The sequence below is a fragment of the Rosa chinensis genome, chromosome 2 (assembly GCF_002994745.2).
Source record: "Rosa chinensis cultivar Old Blush chromosome 2, RchiOBHm-V2, whole genome shotgun sequence".
Classification (NCBI taxonomy): Eukaryota; Viridiplantae; Streptophyta; class Magnoliopsida; order Rosales; family Rosaceae; genus Rosa; species Rosa chinensis.
Window position 1 is genome coordinate 54,952,051 of NC_037089.1, and position 19,087 is coordinate 54,971,137.

General features: G+C 38.9%; 2 protein-coding genes and 1 long non-coding RNA gene across 4 annotated transcripts; 1 reads left to right on the top strand and 2 right to left on the bottom strand.

Moving 5' to 3' along the window:
- The first annotated feature begins 413 nt into the window (after nt 1-413).
- LOC112187907 (D-glycerate 3-kinase, chloroplastic) lies at nt 414-5,103 on the top strand. Of its 2 annotated transcripts, none has more exons than XM_040514890.1 (12): nt 414-708; nt 2,585-2,970; nt 3,154-3,233; nt 3,316-3,367; nt 3,452-3,493; nt 3,627-3,705; nt 3,783-3,814; nt 3,886-3,954; nt 4,155-4,229; nt 4,329-4,445; nt 4,553-4,603; nt 4,702-5,103. In XM_040514890.1, exons 1-12 carry the CDS (start codon nt 465-467, stop codon nt 4,843-4,845), a joined length of 1,371 nt encoding a protein of 456 aa, XP_040370824.1. In that variant the 5' UTR covers nt 414-464; the 3' UTR covers nt 4,846-5,103. The 2 variants fall into 2 exon arrangements, with proteins under 2 accessions (XP_040370824.1, XP_024182641.1); XM_024326873.2 differs by having other exon boundaries at nt 416-708; nt 2,570-2,970.
- LOC121051739 lies at nt 4,951-5,561 on the bottom strand. Its single transcript, XR_005806760.1, has 2 exons — nt 5,243-5,561; nt 4,951-5,142 (listed from the first exon to the last, which is right to left on the bottom strand). It is a non-coding gene; the product is annotated as an uncharacterized LOC121051739 (long non-coding RNA).
- An 11,144-nt stretch (nt 5,562-16,705) lies between these two features.
- Nucleotides 16,706-18,032, bottom strand: LOC112188016 (auxin-responsive protein IAA17). The gene is made up of 4 exons (XM_024327024.2): nt 17,789-18,032; nt 17,512-17,693; nt 17,280-17,391; nt 16,706-17,071 (listed from the first exon to the last, which is right to left on the bottom strand). Exons 1-4 carry the CDS (start codon nt 17,980-17,982, stop codon nt 16,972-16,974), a joined length of 588 nt encoding a protein of 195 aa, XP_024182792.1. The 5' UTR covers nt 17,983-18,032; the 3' UTR covers nt 16,706-16,971.
- Nucleotides 18,033-19,087: the final 1,055 nt, after the last annotated feature.

A 19,087-nucleotide genomic window follows, 5' to 3' on the forward strand; every position in this document is an offset into this window, starting at 1 on the left:
GAGCATAATTTTCTTGATTAGTTACTGACTCGATGAACATTATAGTTCTTAATAAGGGTTAAAGATCCTTGAAAGCCTGTACCTCTTTCAATATTGAGAACTTGGGATGATACGTATCAACAACCTTTTTCTGGCTAAAAAACCAAAATCAAATCCAACCCTTACGCTGCAAAGTGCTAATCCGACATAAGAACAAGAAATAGAAGTAGCAAAGTTGTGTTGGACGTCCTGACGTCCAGTTCGTTTCGTTAATCTTTGCGTCACCTGTGGTCAGAATATGACGGCTCACCAGTCACGTACAGCCAGAGAAAGAGGACAAAGGGAGCTGAAAATCATAAATGCAGGGTATTTTAGTAGTTTCGTTCAGAAAGAAGATTTTCTGGTGTTCCTGCTACCATCACCATTTGTTTATAATCTAATATATCTCCAGCAGCTTAGTCACAGAGAGAGAGAGAGAGAGAGAGATGACAATGGCGGCTTTGAATATCCCATATCAGCCATGGCCACCTACACCATCCTCTCTCTCTTTTTCCAAAAATAATATTTCTTTTTTAACCCAATGTAATGGTGCTACTGCTACTATTAATAGTAAATTACTTTCTTTGTCTCATTCTTATCACTTCTCTGTTCTCTCTTCACTCCATGGAACAAACAGACCGAACTCATCATCCAAGCTCTCTTCAATGCCAACCCACCTCTCAAAGTCTGGTAATTTTTCTGTTTCTGGGTTTTGTTTCTCTTTACCTAAAGCATTTACTTTTTTTGTAACTGCTCACTGTGAAATTGATTTTGGGAAGACTGTGAATTTGATCATAAGAAAAAAGAAAAGAAAAGGGAAAAATACTTGAAAAGTTCTAGTCTTGATGTATCATTGGTTTGTCCCACTGGGCTTGTCAGACTACAGTAGATGGTTTTACTAAGAAATTTTACAGGGAAACAGAAAAGGAAAATTTCTTATGCTTTTTATGGGTTCCTGAAGAAACTGGAAAAAAAAAATCATAAACCTAGATTAGGAAAGAATGGTTGTAAAAGAGATAAAATTCAGAGTACCATAGCATCTTTATGTCGTTGATGCTCTTTTTGGTCTGATTATGTCCTTGATGCTACTTTTACTTTCTGAAAACAAAGAAAACATAATGGGGTGACCCTTCTTGGTTGCTGAACAACTGGGGGACAGTAATTATGAAAGTTGAAATTGAATACAGGATGTTTCATTGCTTTCGTTTGTGAAATCAAGATCTCAAAATAGGATAGGCTCAGATTCATCATGAAAACCCTTCTATGTATGTTATGCCTTCTAATTTTGTCGGTTAAAAGGTTGTTAAATATCATGTGAAGATTCTTGTAACATGATATTTATACAACATCTCTGATGACAGGAGTATCTGTTCATCATTGTTTTGGCATGCATATTTTGGTTTCGATTCAATTTTGGATCTTTCTGCTATATGCAGCAATGGGTTACTCAACAGGAGCATTCTACATATATGATAATGAGGAAGCAACAATTTGGGATCCCTAGTGAATGAAATTTTGAACTGTCAAAGCCCACATATTTGGGGTGCTTTTGGAATGAAAACTATATGAACTCAAACCAGATATTAACACGAAGCTATTTATCTAGTTCTCAGCACAACAAGTGAACAATTCACAGTTGGAGGTTTCTACCATGAGATATCTGGAAGCCTTCACTATCCCTTATGGGATGGATTCCTTGAACTTTCACCCTTAACTGCTCATCTCAATTTCTCAATAGCTCTTGCTTTGTATCTGTTGGATGGATTCTTCAAGAGTAGTGAGCTTTTTTATTTTTTATTTTTGGCCTGAAGAGTAGTGAGCTTATATTCTTGCTTTCTCTTTGTGGATTCTAATCATTGGCGAGCTTGTCTATCTAGTTGCACTGTTGCTTCCTCTTCTCTCCATTTAAGCTCTCGTATTCACATATTCGTATATTTCACTGATTGAAAGTTGGCCCTCTTCCTCATAAACCCATCTCTTCCATGGTTTAACCTTCTAGTTGTTGCTTGAAAGAACTGGCTAACTTGCTTAATTAAGACACCTCAGTACCTGAAGCGGATCAATGATAACCTAAAATAACTCCCTCTCTATGTAGTTCAGCATTGCTTTGCTCATGACTCATACTCCTGTTATTTAACTGACTCTGTCTCCATTCTTATTGAATTTAATAATGTCCTCGTAACTACTACCAAGCTCTCTCTCTGTGTTTTTTTAGTCTTGATATTTGTTATGGCCTGCTACAATTTCCTTCTGTTAGCTATTATACATTCTCGATTTTTGTGTGTAATTCTGTCTGTTCTTCTGTCTTTTGTTGGCATTCTTTTCCTTATATTTCAAAAATAAAAATGAAAAGAAAAGTCATCTTCGTTGATTGGAGATCATATAGAACATGGATACATTTGAAGTTTTGATAATATATAATATTTATGAATCTGAATAGTTTGTGTATGACTTATCATGGGTAAAACTGAAGCTTAACTAGTTACTGTAAGGCGCTGTCTAATGATGTGGACAGATTCATGGATGATCATTACCTCCTTTTGTTTATCAGGGACTCTTACTGCAGGCACTGGATGTTCCTGGATGCAAGACAATTCCATGCATCACAATGGTCCTGCCAACAGTGAATGTGGTGAGGGTCCATTGCATTCTGCGTTTCCAGCAAAGGCTGCTGAGATTTCATCTATAGAGGACCTTTATGAGTTTATAAGTTCAGGTCCATTGATGAACAAACTGGGTTTAGCCCCAGAAGCTGTGGCCGAGTCCATTGACAAGTGGTTGGCATATGGTTTACACCTGTGTCGGCTATTTCAGCTCAATGAATTGGACCTCTCAGTTCCTCAGAAAGTTAGGATATATCACTATTATCTTCCGGTCTTTTTTTGGTGTGAAGATCAGATATCTCAGCACAGATCCTTGTACAAAGATGGAGAAGATATACCTCCTCTAGTGGTACATCATTATTTACTCAATCGTCCCAGCTCTTTTTCATGATAAGTTTATCCAGAGGGATACATGTTTATATTGTAGTGTTTACATACATAGTTTTCAGACCAGTGATGGCATTTCTGAAGAGACATTACTGACATTTTTTTTATATTTTGGTTTCTGGTTCTGACATTTGGTCTGATGCAGATTGGGTTTAGTGCACCACAAGGTTGTGGAAAGACTACACTTGTCTTTGCTCTTGATTATCTTTTCAAAGTAACTGGCAGGTAAGCTATGAGCAATTGATGTTCTAGATGATTTATTAAAGATAAAGAAATTTTATATTGCTTACATCTGTTCAAATCTCAGGAAGTCTGCCACAATATCCATTGATGACTTTTATTTGACAGCTGAGAATCAGGTATTGGTTTATGGAAGTTTTAGGGAGTTTGTGGTACATTCTTCTTTAGATTTAATTTCTGATATGGTAATGTTCAAATTGTAGGCTAAACTAAGAGAAGCGCATCCAGGAAATGCACTTTTAGAGGTAGCAATGAGTTTACGTTATAAGTGACTGCCAACTTAAAAAGAGTTGACAAGTTGATTGTAACTCATTCGAAAACTGAAATTGCTTTCTTATCAATAACATTGCCTGCTCTCATGTTCGTGGTCGTTTCTAGTTACGTGGAAATGCTGGCAGCCATGATCTTCCATTCTCTGTGGAGACACTGACTGCTCTAAGCAATTTGAGTAAAGAAGGTGATTCTCCTCGACAAATTTTTATCTGCAAGAAATCATGTCTGTTTCATAGTTAATTCACACCCTGAAATGTTCAGGTATGAAGATGAAGCTACCCCGATATGACAAGGTAAGTGCACCATTTAATGTTAAATCTGCTTATTCTTTTTCTTTTCATTTCGAACTTAATCCGTGTTGCAGTCTGCTTACAATGGAAAGGGGGACAGAGCTGATCCTTCGACATGGCCCGAGGTGGAAGGGCCGCTTACTGTAAGTCTGTAAGAGGACTTTCAGTTATTTCTGAAATTATTCGGATACTATGTTCAAGTTTGTATTAGTTTTTTTAGGTTATGAAGTCAATTGGTTAAACCCAAAGGTAAATTAGTTAGGTGGTTTCAGTAGGCTGTGTGGAAACTCTCAAAAACAGATTTCACCTTGCAATGTATATGTGCCTTTGGCTGGTTATGTAGGCTCTTCTATTTGAAGGTTGGATGCTTGGCTTCAAACCCGTTCCTGTGGAAGTTGTCAAAGCAGTCAATCCACAGGTTAGCCTTGTTGATGTTACTTGTGCTAATGCAAACTTCATGAAGTGTTATATTCTCCTAAAGACAAACACAGCTCATATTTGCATATTCATTTCCCAGCTAGAGACAGTAAATAAAAATCTTGAAGCTTATTATGATGCATGGGACAAGTTCGTCAAAGCATGGATAGTCATCAAAATCAAAGATCCCAGCTGTGTCTACCAGTGGCGTCTGCAGGTTGGCTTTTGTGGTTTACATCCTTCCTGCAACAAATTACATTTTTCCATTGTTTATGTACTTTTTGTTGTTAAGTGTAACAACTGCTTGTTGCCCCAAACTTGCAGGCAGAGATTGCCATGAGAGAGGCAGGAAACCCTGGAATGTCCGATGATGAGGTTGTGCCCTAAACCCTCTATATATAATTATATACTTGTGTCTTATAAATTGTCCGCTGAACCTAGAACTGATGCGTTTCGGGGGGATTAATTTTCAGGTAAAGGATTTTGTTTCACGGTACTTGCCAGCATACAATGCTTACCTTCCTACCCTTTATGCCGAAGGACCAAAAGGGTCAGATCCAAAGCACCTCATCTTTGTAGAAATTGATGAGGGAAGGAATCCCATCCTTGGTAACTAGTTGCATTAGTTTGAGATGTAAGATCCCCAATTTAGATTTCTTGAAATGTCAATTGTATGGGTGATCAGTATTAGAGAATCTCTGTTTCAAATGTAAAAAGGTAAATGCAAGTAACAACAATCATGATTTTATTAACTCGAATGAATTTATTTACAATCGCATCATAACTATCATCCGGGATTTATTTCTACTGATCCCACTCAATGGCAAGAAATCTAAGGGCCACAGCAGCAGCCACCATAGCAGCAACAGCAGCAGCCACCATAGCAGCAACAGCAGCAGAACAAAACAAACAAACTGCAATGATATTGCAATCCAATCTTAAGTATAGAATAGTAAGATCAAGAAATGAGGAACATATGAAATTGAATATGAGTGAAAGTTGAAAGAAACAAACCAAGCAGAGAAGAAGCCTTTCTCCTCCTTGCGTTTTCGGACACGATCACAGCATAACATCTTTTGATTTGGTGCTGCACCTTCCATTGCTTCTTTCTTATATGAAGCCCTTGCAAAACAATTTCAAAGGCCACCATGAAATGGTATATATAGAGGTAACGAGTAGCAAAGAAGAAAACAAAGCCTTCGCTTAGCTGAGTTTCTCACTTGCCCATTTATGATGGTAGTTAGGAGAATGAGAACGGCAAAGAGTGGCCTTCTTATTGGCTGTCATTGATAACCCATGACATTGTGTTATGGAATCGAGCACTATTCCAGCTATGAGAAAAATTTGTTACAACTGCCACATGGAAGCTTTAAATGTCCCATTGTAGCAGAAATATGTAACTATCTGGAAGTTTTGCATAAGTTGATAGAGCACAGCATGATAAGTGATAGCCTCGTGGGCATGAGACTGATGAAAAGCAACGAATTTCTTCCTTTGTAAGCAAAGATAATATGAAAATGTTAACCCTTTTCATCATTAGTGTTCTATAACGAAAGAAGCAATATTCTGAAAACCCATTTTACTGTTTTTGACTTTTCTGAAACAGCTTAAAGATGAAGTTTTGTAAAGCATTTTGATTTTGTTGCTTTTGTGGAACCAATTTGTGGCTTAATTGCAGGAAAATTGATAATTACATTTTTGTAATAAAAAATAAGGATTTCATTGGTAGTAATGGAAATGGTAACTTACAAAATGATAGATTGGCCTCACTAAAACCTTAATCAGTAAACAAACCCAATTACAACCGAAATCTTTCATCAAGGAGAATTGGAGTAAGCCACGAAGGACCAACACCAACGATGGTTTGAATTACAACTGAGAACAACCTTTGTCGTACAATGGATGACCTTATTACAAACTCTAGAAGAATACATCCAATAACTAGACTCTGTTCAAGTAAATCCCTATTTGTATGTCTGGCCCAAACTCTAGGTTACTTGACTTAGTCGTAATAGAGTTTAATTAGATAATCTCGGAGAATCTTAGAGATTCATATTCAATGTATGATTATCTTTCCTTATATGATTCAGATTCTATGCATTGTAATCCTCTATATAAAGAGGCCCCTATTATTAATGAAAATAAACAGCAGTTCTCTCTCAAATATCGTTTCCCTAAAACAGGTTATCAGCACGAAACCGTAACCCTGAAACAAATAGCCAAACCGATTCAAGAAGCTAAAAACCTTGAATCCGAATACAAAACCTTGAAGCCTTTTTTGCCTCCACCTCACACCTTGAAGAACTCGATCCCAGGAGTCCAGAACTAGCGGTGCCACCCCAAGAACCGGCCGGAAATCTACCGAACCGGCCACCGGAAGCTCTATACAACCTGCAGCAAATATTCAACCGGTTCACCATCTTCCGAACATCCAATTTCCACCAAATTTTGTCAAAAGAAGCCCCTCAATCTGAAGTTTCAGGAACCGGAAGAAAAATAACAAAAACCGGTCTAAAAAGTACTGAACTGGCTGACTGATCTTAGTCCAGAAAAGCCAGCAGAAGCAGAAAGAAAAAAAAAAAAAAAAAAAGACTCGCGGCCCAAAGAGAGGAAAAGGAGGAGGCCCAGAGAGAAGAAAAGGACGTGGCCCAAAGAGAAGAAAAGGACCGGCCAAAGCACTAAACGCAGCCCAGAGGCCCACTGCCACAAACCCTGCCACGTCAACACGCCGTCATCAGCCACGTCAGCAGTGGACCAGCGCCACGTTAGCACATGTCAACTCTGGTCAAAGCCGGTTGACTATTTCTGGTCAACTTTTTGGCCACTATTCTGGCCGCCAGTGGTGACTTTTTCCAACCACTTTTTCCGGTCAATTTTTTCGGAGACCTATTTCGAGGTATTTTTTTTATTAAAAGTACCCATTTTTGAAGTTTTTATTTCTTTTCTTCTTTTCTCGGGGACTTGCAACCTCCTTTCTTCTACCCCCCTTTCTTCATCATGGGGGAGACCAAATTAACCGTACTGTGGGGGTTCGTGCTCACTCCAAACGTAGAGCTTGTTGAGATCTCCAAACTTAGAGTTTGTAGAGAATTTATGATCGACCACTTATATCATGATTTCGATCTAATCCAATACCTCTTGGAATTTAATTTCTTGGAAGCGATTACGCTCAGGAATTTTATATGTTTTCGTGGTAGCTTTTTATGCTCCGAAACTAACCCTTTTTTTTCTTGTTCTCTTTCAGGATGAGTAACCTGAACAAATTGAATTTTGCTCCATTGGGATATCACAGGTGGGTTCGTGATGTTCGCCAGCATCTCAAGGCCGATGGAATCCTGGATATGATTCTCGAGCCTAGCTAGGACGTGCTAACTGTTGAGTAAGCTCAAGCTTTGGAAGCAAATAGAGCATCCTTAGAGGCAAATAAGGTGAAAGCCATCATCCTAATGACTCGTCATATGGATGATTCGCTCTAGTACGAGTGTATGAATGAAGAAGACCCCAGAAGGCTGTGGGTCTCACTCGAAGAAAGATTCGGCAACGTCCATGACTCCCTGCGTCCTGACCTAGAAGTGAGATGAAATAGCCTCCGCTTCTGTGATTTCAAGTCAGTTCTTGACTATAATTCTGAAGCACTTCGCATTAAATCCTTAATGGAATTCTGTGGTAAAGAGATCACAAATGCGATATTGATTGAGAAGACTCTCTCTACCTTCCCCGTCTCTGCATTGATGGTTACTAAAAACTATCGAATTGATGTTACTGTAGGACGGATCACAAGGTTTCATGAGCTCATTGGAGCTATGAATGTCGCTGAAAAGCATCACAACATCCTTGTGAAGAACTATAATTCGAGATCCGTGGAAACATAGCATATTCCGGAATCCAATTATAGTTTCGCCCCTAAGAGAGGGCGCCAAGAACGAAACTCTTATCTTAGGGATACTTGTAGACGTCTTAGTCCATATAATATCTCTACTTGGGAAGGTAATTGCCAAAATAGGCGAACATGGAACCGAAGAGGTCAACGTGGAAAGAGAGGGGGAGGCAACGCCTCTGACCATGTTGGTGACGCCACCAACACTAAGAGCCATCTAAATGACGCTTTCAAAGCGCCTCAATCAATGGAGTTTGAGCAAAGAGATGTATGTTCTCGATGTAGAGTATTTGATCATTGGGCACACATTTGTAGAGCTCGTGAATAAATTGTCACCGCATACAAAGCATATTGTGAAGCAAGAGATGCTCACTATATGAAACAAGAAGATCAAGAAGATGATCTAGAGTGAAGGGTTGAAGACTACAAATCTAGCTGGGATCAATAGATCGCCAATTCTGTTGAAGTCTTTTTATTTTCCAAGAGATGTAATAGGCAATTGCCATATATTTTTGTAGTAGATGCCAATGGTTTAGTCTTTCTTCAAAGTAGGTGATAGGAGCATTTTAATGTGATATTTTAATAGTTAATTCCTCACATTTTGCTTAGTTAATTCCTTAACTGAATCGATTTTAATTCAATTTCTATTTTTAGGTACATTGGAGTAAATGAAGGTGAAATGAGCGTTAGGTCCATAATTACCTAGAAATGATGGAGAAGAATGAAAATGCACTAAAAAGTCAACCTTTAATATTTTCTTACTCCGGCTAGGAGAATCAGAGCCAAGCAAAGAAGAAGGAGCGGCCGCCTGACCAAATGAACTTCAAATGAGCTGAAACCTTCCAGATCCATTCTAGACACCCAAAGGATTATTTCTTATGAAGAGTGCCAGAGAAAAATATGAGTGGAAGGCCTTCAAACAATCAGCCCAATTTTCTACAGAAGCAAAACCGGAAAACTGGACCTGTAAGAGGTCCAGCAGCATTTCCGGCCCAACCACATGGCAATACATTCTGAAATTTTACCACAATGATCTACACTCATAGTGGAACATTTCATATGAAGAAGTCAAAGGCTAAAACTGAGTTCATAGTGGAGATAAAAATTAAAGGAATAAAGGAAGAGAAAGTGATCTCACCTAATAAATCCACTAAGTGTTTAAGTGCTCTCACCTAACAAATCCACCAAGTGTTTAAGTGCTCAAACCTAACCCATTATGATTTGTTTAAAGGCCAAATAGTGTTGCTTGGAAGCCTATAAATAGAGACCAATACACCAATTCCTTCATCCATCTCATCTTCTTTGTCTCACCATTTCCTCTCCATTTTCCTTAGTCACCATTCCAAAACACAATTCCTTCATCCATCTCATCTTCTTTGTCTCACCATTTCCTCTCCATTTTCCTTAGTTTTCATTTTCCCACATATTCCTTCATCCATTCCATCTTCTTTGTCTCTCCATTTCCTTTCCATTTTCCTAAACCAATTCCTTCATCCATCTCATCTTCTTTATCTCTCCATTTCCTTTCCATTTTCCTTCTCCATTCTCTAGTTGCAAAGTTCTGCGTTTTCAAGCAAGGAGAGGAAGAAGAAGAAGGAGCCGTGAAGATCATATCCTCCATCATCCACCTTGAAGGCTTGCTTCCAAGATTCAAGATCCAACCATCTAGCTCTCCATCTCCATCTCCACTCACGGTGTAATTCGTTCCTTTTCCTTGTAACCTTTTTGGTTTCCTTGTTTGATTTCCTATGAACTTGTTTCTAGTTAACAATAATGTTTAGGGCAAAGTTTAAGCCCAATTTCTATGTTTAAATAAAGTTTTCGAATTCTATAATTGTGATTCTAAGTTGCTTATGTGAGTTTGTTCGATTGAATTTGCTTGACAGAAAACTTTTATATGTTTATCTTATTTGGGTCGACACTTATAGGATTTGCATGTAATTGGAGCTAGGTTTAAGAACATGAAATCGACTTTTCGTTTTGTGTAAACTTGAATCAAAAGTAGTAAAGGTTCTGGACAAGAATCGAATTTAATTGAAGAGGATTGCAATTAGGTGGACTTTTCCATAACTAAGTTGTACACTTGAGTTGATAGCCTTTCTCTATGTCTAATGCGTTGAACATGTCATGATTGACTAGCTTTCTAGGGTTTGATTGCATGTTTGATAGGATTAATCTAGGTGCTTTCGCTTAGGTTAATTAGCATTGAAAAGTAAAATATGGGAAATCATTTGCTTTCGAATGTTTCACATGATCAACTCCTCTCTCATGACTTGGAAGAACAATTATAGGGTTTGAATCGAATTTGATTACATGGAATTGATTTTGATCTTTGTTCCTTGTGTTCCACCCTTGTATATATGTTTTTACGTTTTCTTTATTTTATTTATTTTAATTTTAATTTTAAGAATCCTAATCCCCCCTTATTTGTGTTTACTTGTATATATTTATTCTTTATTTTATTTTGTAAATAATACTTTATTATTTTAATTCTTTATTTGTTTATACAATTGTATATATTTATATTCTTTATTTTATTTTTGTAAATAATACTTTTCTTTATTTGTTTCATAATTACAAGTGTACCCTCAATCCCCGGAATAGAACGATCCCTATTTGCTTATACTACTAACGATATTTTCAGGGTTAAATTGCGCGCTTGCTTTGAGCGCGTCAGTAGGTTCATCCCAAAGTAAGTGTGATGTCTAGGAAGGTTCTTAGATTAGTGGTACTTAAGCGAGCCTTGCTCCACCAACATCTCTTTACTCACCTGATCACATTTATTTTGGAATTATCGAAAGAAGTTAGACGACTACCATTTTTTTGCATTAGCTAGCATTTTGGATTAGATTTTCTTTGGTCAAAGAGACAATTATGTAACTCCATTGGTTTATGAATAAAATTTCGAGTTCTTTTCATTATGACTCAATTTCGATTATGAGCATATGACTTTGTGACTACGATGGCTGGGCCATTAGTATTAATTCGAGGACATGGAATAGCTCAAGTTCCCCTTGCCAAATGCCATCTTGATTACTGTCACAAAAACTCTCTACGCTCTTAGGGAAAATCGCACATATGAATAGACAACGGATTTCATGCAAAAACTCATGTAGAGAACGAAAATGAGTTCCTTTGCAATACCTCTAATGATTGCGAACAAAAACGCATCTTAGAGAAGTTTATGTGTCTCTCTAGTGGACTCTATGTCACTATTCTAGCTTTTAAATCCAATAAATTTATGAGAGAAGATCTCATGGATTTAGACACATATTGACTTTGTCATGATAGGATAGGTCATCCTGGTCATGATATGATGATCCGTCTACTAAAGACTTCACATGGACATCATTTCTCTGAAGCGAAACGAAGCATGAATCAAAAGTTGATTCCTGAACTAAGTGTGACCGACGCTGCTACCTAGGGCACCGCCTCCGTCCACCACCAGCCTAGGGTTGGCGCAGTCCCTATCTATGACGCCATGGATGGTGTCCATCATGGTGATGGCACCCCAGGTGATGCTGCAATCACCAACTTGCTTCAAATAGCGTTTCAAACGCTCAGGTCCAACCAAAATCCTCATTGGTTATTGCTAAAGCCTCTCGCTCGTTTTACAAAGCCCGTTCCTTAGAGAAATTAGGACTGAGACGGTCCTATGCAAAAGATATGAAAATACTCATTCTGTTCCTACATAGAATCCATGGGGATTATGTGGACTGATTCAACCAACCTACGGACGTTTAAATATCTTATGATGTTGGTTGACACGCAAACACGCTCACGTGCTGTGCCATTGTCCACTTGTAAATGCTGCTTATGCTACACTCCTAGCACATATCATACAACAACGGGGTCACTCCCCGGATCATCCTATTTCGTCAATTGGACTTGACGATGCTAGAGAGTTTACATCAAAGACTTTCGATGGTATTGCATTGGGACTGATATTGGACATTATATTCCCATGAACACACCTAAATGGTCTCCCGAAAATGACTACGAAGGTAGTCCAGACATTGGTAATGAGCACCAATCTCCTTATATCCGCTTGGGGTGATGCAATATAGCATGCAGCAATGCTAATTTGTCTACGACCCACTGCCACTCAATCTACCTCTGCGTTACAGCTAGTGATTGAGTACAAGTATCGTACTTATGCATATTTGAGTGTGCCATTTATGTGTCAATTGCATCGCCACAGCGCCCTATGACAGGTTCTTACAGACGAATGGGCAACTACGTTGGATTTGAGATTTCAACAACGGTCCGCCACTAAATGCCCTTGCTAGGCGATCTCCTTACCGCTAGATTTGAGGATGTCACTTTGATGAGATAGTCTTCCCATCATTAGGGGGAGATCAGAACACATATGTTCAGCACGAACGACAGGAATTGTCATGGTCTGTCCCCACTATGTCTCATCTCAATCCCTATAAAAGTGACGAGATCACACATCTGCTGCAAATATGCTTGTAAAGAAGTACATACCTACGAGAGGATGTAGTGCCATCCTACACGGAGGTAGGCATGGTGCCAGGGCCAAAGAGAGTGACACTCTAGCGTTACAAGCCATGGCCCCAGCTAGGATGCGTGGGAGGCCCGTGGGTTCGAAGGATGCTTTGGAACAATCTAATCCTTGGATCATCGACACTCAAAATCCGTCTCATGAGAATCTTCCGGGTTATGGTTATCGTTGGGGGACGCCTCAACGTCAGAAACTATTCCAGAGAATATAGTGCTCTATGAAACTTACTCTAGTGTACATGAGACGTGGGATAGAAACTCCATCATAATTGATGATGTAGTTGCGCATGAGTTTGTTGAGTCTGATGACATCGAACCACACTTTGTTGATGAATGAATGCCAATGTAGAGAAATTTGGCCTAAATGGAAAGGTGCGATCCAGGTTAAGATGGATTCTCAAACGAAGAGAAAGGTTTTTGAGCTAATGATGCCAACACCTCCTAACATAAAACCTGTTAACTAATGGGTCTTCGTTAGAAAGCGTAGTGAGAAAAAGAGATGGTAATATAGCCTTATGACACAAGGCTTCTCATAAAACGCCCGGGAATCGACTACGATGAGACATATTCTCTTGTAATGGATGTAATTGCACTCCACTACCCTATCAGTTTGGTAGTTTCCGAATAATTGATCATGCAACTTACAAATGTGGTCACTACGTATCTCTATGGGGATCTGGATACGAAATATACATGAAGGTTTATGATGAACTTCATTTACCCAAGTCAAGTGGCTCTAGACCACGTAGCACGTTTACAATAAGGTTGAAACGCTCACTAAAGTGACTACTTGATTGGGAAGAGATATGCCCACGCGTTTCCATAACAAGTTTCGGATTCTATCGCGGTTCATGTTGGACATGATCTTCATTAGAAGCCCTTAAGGAGTTAAGAGAAACCGCTGAATACTTGAAATTCGAGTTTGAGATGAAGGATTTTGGGAGAACACGATTATGTCTTGGTTTGGAACTTGAGCATCGTGTTGATAGATGCTTAGGCATTTTGACAAGGTCAAGCCTTCAAGCACCCCCTTGATCGTCAGTAGTCTTGATCCTGAAAAGGATATTCTTCGTCCAAAGGATGATGACGAAGATGTGCTAGAGGCAAGGTTCTAAAAAACGCTAGGCGCTAGTCGGGCGGTGAGCCAAGGACTAGCGCCTAGGGGCCTAGGTGGGGACTAGGCGGTTTTTATTTTTTTAATTATTTTTATGAAATATAATTATATAAATTCTAATAATCAATTGGAAATAGTAAAAATAATCAATAGAGAAAAAATTGTTTAAGAATTTAACATTCATTCCTATTATTAGAAAAAAAAAATCTCAATTTTATGTGGGTTTGCTAGCTATATCAGTTGATTCATCAAATGACTTCTATAGTTCAATTTGAACAAATGACACACGTCTACCTAGTCCTCTGCAACACCGAGTACTTTGGGTTTACAAACTGACAAAGTTTGAAATTCTAAACATAAGAAATAACAAGAAAAGGATGAAAGAAGACAAAACCCACAAAAGAAGCAAAAAAAGTAATATAGGAAAAGGTAAATAGTTATGAATCTAAACCCCACAAACCCAGAAACATACAGATAGAGTAAACCCAGAAACGCAAGAATCTAAATTTATGGAAAGAAAAAGGTAGAGCCTATTAATCGAAGAGGCTAAACCCAGAACCAAGTGCTCGTTCCAATGGTAAACCAGTCTTTCTTTCTCCTCTTCTTTCGCCCCACTACACTCCCACACCCAACCCTCACTCGCACCATAACCAATTCCCCGTTGGACCACCTTTCTCGCCGACGCCTGCGCTAGTAAATCTGACCCTTTTGAAAACTTATCCAGGTCAGATTCCGATTTTCTGGAAAAGCCAAACTCTGAGTTGGGCTTCGAGATCTGATTGCATCAGAAGCTAATTAACTATCCAATGGAGAAATCCAAAAGAAAACCTTACAAAAAGAGGAAGAAGCAGAAGTATGGAAGTGATTTAGAATACGAGGAGGAGAAGTAATGGGAGGAGGAGAGGTTGGTGGAGCTGAAACTGGAGGTGGTGGAGAGTTGAGTCAATCCGTCCAGCGCTCCGCGCCTAGCGCCCAGCCCGCCTAATGCCTCCTAATGCCGCCTAATGCATCCTAATGCCACCTAAGCACCCGCCTAGAAGCCGAACGCCCAGAAGGATCGACTAGCCTCTAATCGGGACGGTGAGGCCACGCCCAGCGCCTAGACCGATTTTTAGAACCATGGCTAGAGGCAGAAGTGTTTTACTTAAGTACAATAGGCGTATTATTATACTTACCCCAATGCACAAGACTGGACATCTCATATGTTCTGAACTTGTTAGCTAGATATAGCTTTGCGCCAACGCGATGCCATTGGATTGGTGTAAAATATATCTTTCGATACTTGAGATGTACGATTGATATGGGCTTGTTCTATCTCTACAGAGAGACGATGGATTCAGACCCATCACACACCAGGAACGCCGCCAACACTAGCCTGCGTCCACTATCCCCATCCCAAAATGACATGTGTTTTGGAAGGTTTTGCTTATATTGGGTATCTCTCTGACTCACACAAAGGTCATTCCCAAACTGGTTCAGTGTTCACCATGGGTAAAGACCATGATATCTTGGAGGTCTACAAAACAGACCCTAGTCGCTATATCTTTGAACAATGCAGAGATTATTGCTTTTCATGAAGTGGTTTGTAAATGTATATGGATTGGATCCATAATTACACATGTTCGAATAATTACGGTTTGAAGTCTACCACAGATGAGCCTACGAGCATTTAGGATTATGCTGCTTGTTTTGAACAAATGAAGCAAGATTACATCAAAAGCGACAACGCCAAGCATAATCAGTAACAACAGACTCTCCTCAAAATCAAAGTGAACTAGGTTCAATCTGGGGACGGTGTGGTAGACTTGCTCACTAAGTCATTGCCTAAATTCCACTTTCGAGAAACATGTTGGTAGCATCGTTTGCGGAAGTTATCCGAACTCCAATAACCGTAGTAGTCAGGGGGAGATGCAGACATCAAGGGGAGATGTCTACATGTATGGTCTCGAAACGTGAAGGGTGTGTTGTGCTCTTTTTCCCCTTCGACCGAGGTTATTTTTGTCCCACTGAGTTTTTGTTACTCGGCAAGGTTTTTAATGAGGCAACGAGAGGAGCACTACGTTTGGGTGACACAAGTGAGAGTGTTCAAGTAAATCCCTATTTGTGTGTCTGGCCCAAACTCTAGGTTACTTGACCTAGTGGTAATAGGGTTTAATGAGATAATCTCGGAGAATCTTATAGTTCCTATTCAATATATGATTATCTTTCCTTGTATGATTCAGATTCTATGCATTGTAATCCTCTATATAAAGAAGCACCTATTGTCAATGAAAATACACAACAATTCTCTCTCAAATATCGTTTCCCTAAAACAGACTCAAATGTTTTTTTGATGATGGAAGGATTTTTATTCAACAAGAACTATATTACAAGCAAAACACCCAAAACAGGCCCAAAAAAATAAATCCAACAAACAAAAACAAACAAGCCCAAACAGCCTTACAAACTTCGACCATGGTGAGATCTACCAGAAACTAGACTCAAAAACTTTGAAGAAGAAGCTTTATATTTACCATTAAGGCACATCAAGGCACCAAAATCAACTTCTTCATCACTCAATGCATCAATAACTCCCAAGGCATCACCCTCAATCTCCTAAACCAGAAATTCTTAAAGTCATCATTAGCGTAGGAAGATGATGGAAACTGGTTTGATTTGAAGACTTGACAATTAACCAAGAAATTCTAACATTCTACATGATGTTGGAAACAGAAAGGATTGTGAAGGGAATAATTGCCCTTCATTTCTTTTGGGTTTATGGTTCTCAAGTCCTCAAGTTTTTTCTAGAAGAAATTTGGAGACACGAACTCAATTATTCCTGTCGTCAAACATATAAAATATGAGTCATCTGTTCCCATTAGCCTGGTTTATGATTGCATTTAGATGGTTTTTCACAGAAAAGAACATTGGAAAATAAACTCGAGAATAATATGGCAACTGAAACCACATAGAAAACACGATATGCAGAAAGAATTATAAAGATTTATATAGTGCAGTAATGTAGTATTGTGTGTCCAAGTAAAACATGAAGTGTGATAAACCAAAAAACGGGAGAAGAAGCCTACAACATCAAGTGCATTGAAATGCAACTCGTAGATAATTACAGACCAAACTCTTATTCATGTCAACTAGTCTTCCTAACTAAAACTCTTTAATCAAGAAGAAAAGCCTCTGTACATGCATATATTGATCATTCGATTAGCATAGAACTATAGAAGGCTTTGTCTTTCAGCTGCTGCTTGTGCATTTTGAAGGTGTTCTCGGAGCTAATCCAATCGCCTCTGAGCTTTTCATCAACCTTAGGCGCTTGCATGACTCCACGAACATACTGTTCAAAGCCGAAAAAGGGTTAGTGTTAAGCACCTATGCACAATCTAGTCAAAAGCATGAACAAGAAAATTCATGTTCATTTATGTTGTCCGTCTGTGAATTAGCACTGTCAATGAGGTGAGGCTATTTTGAACGCACAATCCGGATTCACGGTCTGACAACATAAATCGGACAATAAAATGGTTACTAAATATTCGAAATCTTACTTCCATGGTACATCTCCAACAAGCATCCAATCTCCATCTCTGTCCTCATAAGTAGGTACATATTCCACTCCATTAGCAAGGTCCATAAGCTTTCTCTCATTCGTATCATTACCTGCAGCATCAGTAATAAAAACCACCATTAACATCTGAGACGAAAACTGTGACATATATGGGTTTGGGTTTGAACCAAGTAACAAAAATACACAGATAGAAATAAGATTCAGATACATACGTATGGTCAAGAAGGAGAACAAATCCTCTAGAGCCCCCAAAAGCTGCTGATAGCTCTTGCACATCTCAAGATCCATTTTGCGCAAGTACGGAGCTCCATCTACTGCAACCTTCACATACTTGCAGCTCGTCATCAAGTTCCTCCTAGACCCTCTCACAGGCGGCCACCCCACCACTTGTGCCCTGAAATATTCATTCACAAAAATTTAAATTATTCCCATTTCAAAGTTTCACGTAGATGATGCAACAAAGCTATTTTAGTTGGATCAAAATCTTACTTGGCTGGAGGTCTATGAGTTTTCACCTCATCATCAACAGTTGTTGACGACGAGCATGAGCTCCCAAGATTGAGACCGATGACGGCGGTCTCCGAGAAGCCACGTTTAGAGCCAGAGCCAGGCAATCCCAGGGTCAGCTTCGTCTCGTCGTAGTTTAATCCGGCCGGCGACTGTTGCTCATTTTCCGGTGACATGTCTGATGCTTTGTGGTTCGAAAGTGAATGTGATCGAACAACAAACTATAGCCGGCTGCCTTCGTGTGCGTTTCGCCCTATTTATATTGAAATGTGAGTGGGAAAATGATGCAGCCAGTGGTTTTCGAACACGTGGTTTCGAAAGTGCGGCTGTGATTCGTCCATGTCGAAGGTGTATGATAGAAGCGTGTGTTTTGTGATTTCTGTGCCCTTGCGACTGATGGCATGGGCCCGCGCGGTCGGTCCGGATCCGACCCTGTCAATTCCACATTTCTTTCTTCTTCCTTTTTTTTTTTTTTCTTTCCCTTTTTCATTTATAGAATATTGGTTTTACTTTTCTTTTCCTCCACCCCTTTTGTATTACTTTGAATTTGATTGGGAACATTAGAAGTGATATTGGGTGACCTACTCCTCTATAAATATGACTGAAGGTAAAGCCTATAAGGCTACCGTGTTTAGAAGTTAACATATACACATACAATTAATGCAAACAACAGAGATGTAGATGTTTAGATCAGGTGTGACATTATCTTGAAGGTTTGACAATAAATACATAAATACAAAACTCTAATTTAAAGCGAATTGGATAAAAAAACATCATTCTAAAAACATGTAAAATGATGAAGTCATTGTGATTTGTGATTATGAGAAATTTCAACCCCTACCAGTATTTTGTGCCTCATTATACGCTTCACCCATTACAATACTATACCAAACCCTAGGGTATTTTTAGCTTTATCTCTTACATTTGATTTAATTTGCGGAATTGAAACAATAAAAAAAGAAATTCAATCATTCTCATGTTTGGGATGTAAAGGAAAAGGAATCATTTTCTTCAATTGAAGTATTGGCAAAGAAATTACCGTTTCATAAAGCTTAAGAGACCTTAAATACTATTGAAATTCCTTCTATAACTAGCGACATTGCCCGCGCGATGCTGCGGATATATTATCGACATTATTCAATTTGACAGTATTGAATTTACAAACATTAGGCACATTATATAAATGCGTTATATACATTAGACATTGTTTTACACGATCCAAAATCTGGTACCTTAGCCAGATTTCAAAATTACATATACAACTGCACATTATTTTACATG

Excerpts from the sequence above, each read along its gene's own strand:
- LOC112187907 (XM_024326873.2), top strand. The coding sequence starts at position 465 with ATGACAATGGCGGCTTTGAATATCCCATATCAGCCATGGCCACCTACA. Across the intron at positions 709-2,569 it reads AACCCACCTCTCAAAGTCTG|GGACTCTTACTGCAGGCACT; the intron begins GTAATTTTTCTG and ends TTTGTTTATCAG. Across the intron at positions 4,604-4,701 it reads CTGGAATGTCCGATGATGAG|GTAAAGGATTTTGTTTCACG; the intron begins GTTGTGCCCTAA and ends ATTAATTTTCAG.
- LOC112188016 (XM_024327024.2), bottom strand. The coding sequence starts at position 17,982 with ATGTCACCGGAAAATGAGCAACAGTCGCCGGCCGGATTAAACTACGAC. Across the intron at positions 17,694-17,788 it reads ACTCATAGACCTCCAGCCAA|GGCACAAGTGGTGGGGTGGC; the intron begins GTAAGATTTTGA and ends TGAATATTTCAG. Across the intron at positions 17,072-17,279 it reads GTTGGAGATGTACCATGGAA|TATGTTCGTGGAGTCATGCA; the intron begins GTAAGATTTCGA and ends GGCTTTGAACAG.